Raw genomic sequence first — 7,547 nt, 5'->3', positions numbered from 1 at the left:
TGGTTAAGATCTCTCAGTGCAGCTGTAGGAACCTCCTGCAAGGCCAAACCCTGGCACCAGCACACGCAGCGCGAGAGGACGACCAGTGCAGTCAGGAGCCTATGAAGGAGGAGGTCCTTCCCCTGATGCGGTTGAACCACCCGCAGCATTGCCAGCTCTCCTAAGTGGTTGTGGCCTACCTGCAGCTCTGCACAGGTATCTCTAGGAGCATTTCCCTCACCCTGTTGTAAGCGGACATAACCATGGAGGGTCTGAGAACAACCTCTACTCCAACCACCTTGAGACACGGAGGCTTCAGATCTGTTACAGTGACCACTGACCGAGCGGCAGTGCTGCAAGAAGCAGGTAGATCACTCAGAACTTGTTACATGTTTTCAAATTTTTCCTCATTATTCTCAGCAGAGGATACTTCCACATGTACCATGTAAAACATAATAAACGTTTGTAAAATGATTTTTTTTAAAAAAATTCTGTGAACTGCAGGGGGATTCTATGGGAGTCTTTGTTCGATTTCCAGGACTCGTCACTTGCCACAGCAATTTAGTTTCTTTATATGAAACGGTGGCCCCGATCCTGTAATGGGGCTCCAGGTGTAGCAAGAGTCCATTTGTGCAGATCAAGTTACGAGATCAGCGCCTGTATGTGCTGCATTAAATATATATATATCTACATATACCATCCCTCAATACAACTGTGCCTCAATGTCAAATCAAACTCACCAGGAGAAATTTCATTAGTCAATTTTTATTCAAATTAAAGCAAGCGTATTGGAAACTATAATGTATTTTCCTGTTAAAGCTGGAAGTATTTCTATGAAAACCATTTCTTGAGTTGTTTGCCAAACTGGACAAGACATATGTCAAGTGAATCACTTCACAAGAGATTTGGTCCTTGACACGGCAGGAGGGATAGCTCAGTGGTTTGAGCATTGGCCTGCTAAACCCAGGGTTGTGAGGGCTGGGGTTGGACTAGATGACCTCCTGAGGTCCCTTCCAATGCTGATAGTCCATGATTGTATGCAAAAAAATGACAGGTTTAAGGAGTCAACCAATTGACTGTGTCGTAGCATCAGCCGTTATCCCAACAGTCTGTTTTACAAAAACAAAACTCTGCGTCCAGGTAAACTCTTTCACGCTCTTCCATTATTTTAAAATTATTTTACACCTAAAACATACAAATTAAACCTTAACGTTTCCTTTTTGCCACTGTAGAGGAACATGAAATAATTTATAATCTCATAACCAAAGATAAGAACAGAAAAGATTAATGAATTCATTTAGCTTACTTCCACACTATAATACATAATATATTCCCAAGCACTGTAGTTTGGAGCAACAGATTATTCTAACACGGACATTATTTATGTGCCCATCCCATTTTGTTAAAATCAATGGTGTAACTGCCCTGACATTGGATACGAATCCCCCCCAAAGTTTAAAACCACAAAATGGAGAGCGCTCTTGAGGCATTGCTACTGTTTGATCAGAAGGCACCACAGATTGCTGAATGGTTTCCCTCGGTCTTCAAATAGCACAAACAAGAGAACAGTAGTCAGCTTTCGTTGCGTTGCCACGCAATGTTGCCAAGTGTCTTTATGGTAATTACAGAGCTTTACAAATCCAGATAGAAAAAGGATCTAGATAAACAGAAAATTGGCTTTGATCACCCCAAATTACCTATTGGTCCCAAATGGAAAATGTGGCGCTGATTCAAAACTCACTTTAAAAAACAACCACAGACTTGAGGCAACCCGTTATGTGGGAAGTGACTTTGCACTTGCACGTAAGTTTTAGAAGTACAGTCCTGCGCAAACATCTTGACAGGCATTTGTCTGCAGGAGAAGCTGTTTGTCTGTCTGTATACAACCTAGATTCAAAGACGTTCCTCACACACTGGGGCCCCAACGAGCCACCCTTAGGGAATCCAAGGGTACGTTTAAACTACAAGCATTACAGGGGCACAGCTACAAGCTTTCCGTCCCTGTAGTAAATCCACCCCCTTGAGAGGCAAGTAGCTAAGTTGACAGAAGAATTCTTCCATTGACTTGGTGGTGTACACATCAGGGCTTAGGATGGTTTAACTACATTTCTCAGGGGTATGAATTTTTCACACCCCTGAGCAACACAGCTAGGTCAACGTAAGTTTTAGGTGTAGATCAGGCCTAAGGCCCTGACCCTGCAAAGGGATCAATGCTCAGCTTGGAAAGGAATAAAAAGGGCCTTGCAAAACCTCCTGCAGTTATCTGGTTTGCTTTCATAATTAGGTTTGGGCTCAAACACATCTCCCTACATGACAGCCCAACCAATTGCAGCATTCTGATCATAGGGGAGAGACTGAAAATGAAACTGACTAGAGTCAGCCTGGTTTCCTTGTCTGAGCTGAGTGAACAGCAAAGATTAAATCCAGAGCAGAAAAGGAGAACGTTGAAATCGACGTTTAAAATTTTTTTTTTAAAAAAAATCTAATAATCTACTATGTTGTTCTTAGCAATTGAGGTAATGAAATCATTTTAAATTCATAATGTTGAACCCAGCAGAATCCTTTTAATGTGTTAGAATTAACACAAGAGCAAAGAGACTTTATCCCACCTTAGTTACAACACTGTAATTTCTTGTGCAGAAAATGTTCAAATTCACACCCACACCATGGCTGGCGAGAACTGCATTAGAGTGTAAGAATTCAATACAGAATGGAACATAACGTCATCGACAATAAAAAGTAATCCAAAAATTCTTAAAAATTATCTTATAAAAATATTTACATTAAAATTTGTTAGCTCTAAAGCTACATTTTTTCAGTCCTAAAAAAAGGCAATATTTGAAACGATCTGGCTCAGGTGCTCAGAATTAATACAAACATTAGACCACACATCCAGTAAGACAACTTCAAAAGCATTTTTAGGGGATATTACAAGTGGCTTGGCATGTGTTACAGATGTTAATATTGCATAGCTGAAAAACGAGGTCACTTGACTTGCATAATGCTGCAACGTTAGAGAAGGAAGGAAAGAAGCATCATTTCCTATTGATAAGAAAATAGCTTTGGAGACTAAAACACAATTAGTGATCCCTGACCAACTATCCGGGTCCTAGCCATGTCCAGTATGCACATGGGGCTAGTGGTTTTCCTTAGGCCACGTGTATGTGTAAATGACATTTTAGAATAGCAATAAGACACCAAAACCCACTGTCCCAAAGGATGAGTGCACCCCTTCAGCTGTTAAAGGGGCTCAACCTTTCATCTTGTGCATTACAGCCTCACGTGAGACGTTCCAGAGCTACTCAAACACACACTGCCATGGACTATGGAGTTAATTTAAGAATTACTTCATCTTATGTAGTATTGGACAGACTACCCACAGCTGAAGTGTCACAGCTGGTGAGTAGCTATTTAGGGATGAACGCTGGTGGTTCGGTCACATATGACAGGATCTCATTTGTCAGGGGTGAGGATGCCTCCTACGGTCTGAGCCAAAGCCTGCTGAAGTCCATGGGAAGACTCCCATCAACTTCAACGGCCTTTACATCAGACTCCTGGTGAGCAAGTTACGGAGCCAACACATAACAGTAAAGCATCAGCTGGCAGAACCATTATTTTGTTACTAATTCCATTGATTTTGTTCAGATATATGGATTGTAGGGCGTGGAGTGAGGGGTGGAGGAGGGTTTATGGGACGCTCTGCTTTCTTGACTTATTTCCAGACCCCCCTCACCTGACCCACAACACCCCAGCTCCCAATATCAATATCGTACGCAGTGTAGTTGTAGCCGTTGGGAAGATGTGCTAACTACTGATGCTAAACGAACTGTTCCACCTTGCATATAGCTCTGACACTCCGAGTACCTTTCCCAGACCTGAAGAGCTCGGTGAGGCTCAAAAGCGTGTCTCTTTCGCCAACAGAAGTTGGTCCAATAAATGGTATTACCTCACCCACCTTGTCTCTCTACTATCAGTATTGTCATTCCAGTGGACAGTTCACTCTTAGCTTTACAACACAGAATGAGTGGATGCTACTTCACATTCCCTAGAGAGGATCAAATGCACCGCTCATATGCCTATGCAGTGCTCCCACTGAAGTCAATGGCCGTGAGCCACAGGCATCCAGGTTAAAGGACACTGTCAACTTGCAGTTTTAAAGTCTACTTGGGCTTGTCTACATGGAGACTTAGTGCACAACAAGAGGGGGTGTAAATCTACAGTGCACTAGCTGGCCATGTGGACCCTGCTCCCATGCACTAGAAGTTCCTTAGTGCACTTTCATGACACAGCCAGTTAGCACATGGCAAGCTAGTGCAGTGTACTACCCCAGTTTGCCATGCACTAAATCTCCATGTAGACAAGCCCTGCATTTTAAAATATTCCACTTCCTGATCCATCTCCCTTTAAAATCAGCACATCATGACTTATTTTTATATTCTTTAAAAACAATTGTAAAGGGTTATTCTACTCCCCCGTTGATGTTTCTAAGAGCAAGGGAAACACTGAAAGCTTTTTGAGCAAGGAGATATTGAAGGCTTCTCTACATGGGAAAACTGACCGGCAGAATTATAGCGGTAGAAATATTCCGACACAGCTGTAGTGGTATAACTCCCAAAGTGAATACTGTAATGCAAATAACTTCTTCAGTATAGCTTAAACTGCCTCCAAAGCAACATAAGCTATACTGACAGGTTTCAGAGTAGCAGCCGTGTTAGTCTGTATCCGCAAAAAGAACAGGAGTACTTGTGGCACCTGAGAGACTAACAAATTTATTAGAGCATAAGCACTTTGGTGGGCTACAGTCCACTTCATGGGATGCATAGAATGGAACATATAGTAAGAAGATACATATATACATACAGATAAGTTGGAAAGTCACCATACAAACTGTGAGAGGCTAATTAGTTAAGATGCGCTATTATCAGCGGGAGAAAAAAACACTTTTGTAGTGATAATCCAGGTGGCCCATTTAGACAGTTGACAAGAAGCTGTCTGTCGCTTACAGACAGCCCCCCAACCTGAAGCAAATACTCTCCAGCAACCACACACCACACAACAGAACCACTAACCCAGGAACCTACCCTTGCAACAAAGCCCGTTGCCAACTGTGTCCACATATCTATTCAGGGGACACCATCATAGGGCCTAATCACAGCAGTCACACTATTAGAGGCTCGTTCACCTGCACATCTACCAGTGTGATATATGCCATCATGTGCCAGCAATGCCCCTCTGCCATGTACATTGGCCAAACCGGACAGTCTCTACGCAAAAGAATAAATGGACACAAATCTGACATCAGGAATCATAACATTCAAAAACCGATAGGAGAACACTTCAGCCTCTCTGGCTACTCAGTAAAAGATTTAAGGGTGGCAATTTTGCAACAGAAAAGCTTCAAAAGCAGACTCCAACGAGAAACTGCTGAGCTTGAATTAATATGCAAACTAGATACCATTAACTTGGGCTTGAATAGAGACTGGGAGTGGCTGGGTCATTACACATATTGAATCTATTTCCTTAAGTTAAGTATCCTCAGACCTTCTTGTCAACTGTCTAAATGGGCCATCTTGATTATCACTACAAACGTTTTTTTCTCCTGCTGATAATAGCTCATCTTAACTAATTAGCCTCTCACAGTTTGTATAGCAACTTCCAACTTATCTGTATGTAGATATATATCTTCTTACTATATGTTCCATTCTATGCATCCCATGAAGCGGGCTGTAGCCCACGAAAGCTTATGCTCTAATAAATTTGTTAGTCTCTAAGGTGCCACAAGTACTCCTGTTCTTTTTTCTATAAGCTATACTGGAAAGCGTCACTTTTATTCTGGAATACAGTGAGTGGGTGGGTAAGGTTCTGTGGCCTGCAATGTGCAGGAGGTCAGACCAGATGATCTTGATGGTCCCTTCTGACCAAGTCTCTGAGTCTACTTTGGAAGTTATACCGCTATAGCTATGCCAGAATAATACCACTGCTGTAATTCTGCAGGGCTATTTCCCCGTATAGGAAAGCTCTGACTGGCTCTATAAGGGAAAACAGTGAAACTGACTCTACCAAAAGTCCTGTAAAATGCACAAAGTTACATGAGGTGGGGGGGTGGGGAGGGGAACTCAGAGGAAACCTTTTATTCGCCCCCCTGTGCCCCCCAAACATGTTTTGGGACCCTTTGGTGTTACTTTTAACTACAGCGGATACCCAGAAGTGTGTCATGACTCCCAGCAGCAGGGTATGCTGGGAGTCACACATACAATTTGCAAGCCGATTCCATCCTTTTAAAGGGAAAACAAACTAGCACGAATTTGGTACAAGTGAGATTATTAAAAGTCACAACAGAGCCCAGCTTTCACTCTTTAAAATCCCTTTTTGGAAGGATCTTATAAAGGCTCCTGCTAACTGCTTGGTATGGATGGAAGAAAGTATTTAACACAGAAAACACTTTAAAAAGGAGAACAATGACACTGAAGAATACGATTTCCCTCTTCTGGAAGCGTTAAGACACTGTAGGCATTTTATCTTGGTCTTTAATCACTTCTTGGGTGGTGGAAGATTATTTGGCTGGATACAGGCAAGATGTGTTAATGACTCATTAAGACACCTTATGTTTAAATGCTCTGTTCCAAAATGGCCTTGAAATGCAGGACAGAGGTATGACTTTCTTCCTTGATTTTTTAGTTCGAACAGTACATGTTTTATGGGAGCAAAAAGCCCCTCCAGAGCAGCATGTTTCTGTAGGATTAACAACCTTTGGGTGGTGGGGTATTCACCTTTCTCTGGGCAAGCCACTGCCCAGCACATCCTATCCTGTATATAAAAGCAGCTATGTGACTAGCAAAACAATCATACAATGTACATCTCCAATCACATCATAAGTGTGCTAGGGATACATACAGTTGTCCAGTGACATATACACATGTTACTGAGACAGTGTCAAACACAAGCCAGCACCCTGGTCCAGTATATTTCTGATGATCGGTGGTTAGAAGATTCCACTGTCAGTAGTAAATTCCAGGAGCAGTGAGTAAATAGCTTAACTCAAGATGTGTACAAAGTATCAGTAGTGAAGACATTCAGTATATTTGTTTTTACTCACAAGCCCTACAGTAGCGTTTTGTTTCACACACGAAATTCAGTCTCTCCAGTATTAGTTTAAGCACAATGTTTATCCCAGGAAACCGCCTGAGAGAATTGATTGCACCAAGGACAACAAGCAACACCTTGGGATTGGCACGCTGCTGCACTATCCACAGAAGGGGAAGTTCTTAATGCAGCGCTTGCCACACTAGGAGTTCAACAGCAATAAGATGGATTAGATCAGGTGCCAGGCATCTCCTCAAGAACACCCACTGAGATTCACTTCACTGCTGCTCCTTGCATTAGCTGGAGTAGGTGTCACAATGGTTTATGAATCACAGCCACACCTGTTGAGAGAATGGACAAACAGACCTCACATAAGCTTTGGAGCAACTGCTGGGTTGTGCTGTAACACACACATGCTGCAAAGACCAAGACCAGCAGCCAGGGCGTGCAAAGGAAGCTGGCGTCCCCAATTCTGTGAAGAGAGC

At 42.6% G+C, this 7,547-nt stretch overlaps 1 protein-coding gene across 4 annotated transcripts in view; it reads right to left on the bottom strand.

Annotated features, from left to right (window-relative positions):
• Positions 1–724: 724 nt before the first annotated feature.
• The window catches only part of KLHL3 (kelch like family member 3), a 70,934-nt gene continuing 64,111 nt past the window's right edge, over positions 725–7,547 (bottom strand). For all 4 annotated transcript variants that reach the window (XM_007053589.4, XM_043520736.1, XM_037907327.2 and 1 more), the window contains one exon: positions 725–7,403. In XM_007053589.4, coding sequence (XP_007053651.2) covers positions 7,375–7,403 — 29 coding nt within the window. In that variant the 3' untranslated portion in view covers positions 725–7,374. The remainder of the gene's footprint in view (positions 7,404–7,547) is intronic.

Source organism: Chelonia mydas, chromosome 8, assembly GCF_015237465.2.
Source record: "Chelonia mydas isolate rCheMyd1 chromosome 8, rCheMyd1.pri.v2, whole genome shotgun sequence".
NCBI lineage: Eukaryota > Metazoa > Chordata > Testudines > Cheloniidae > Chelonia > Chelonia mydas.
This window is presented reverse-complemented; position numbering and strand designations above follow the sequence as displayed.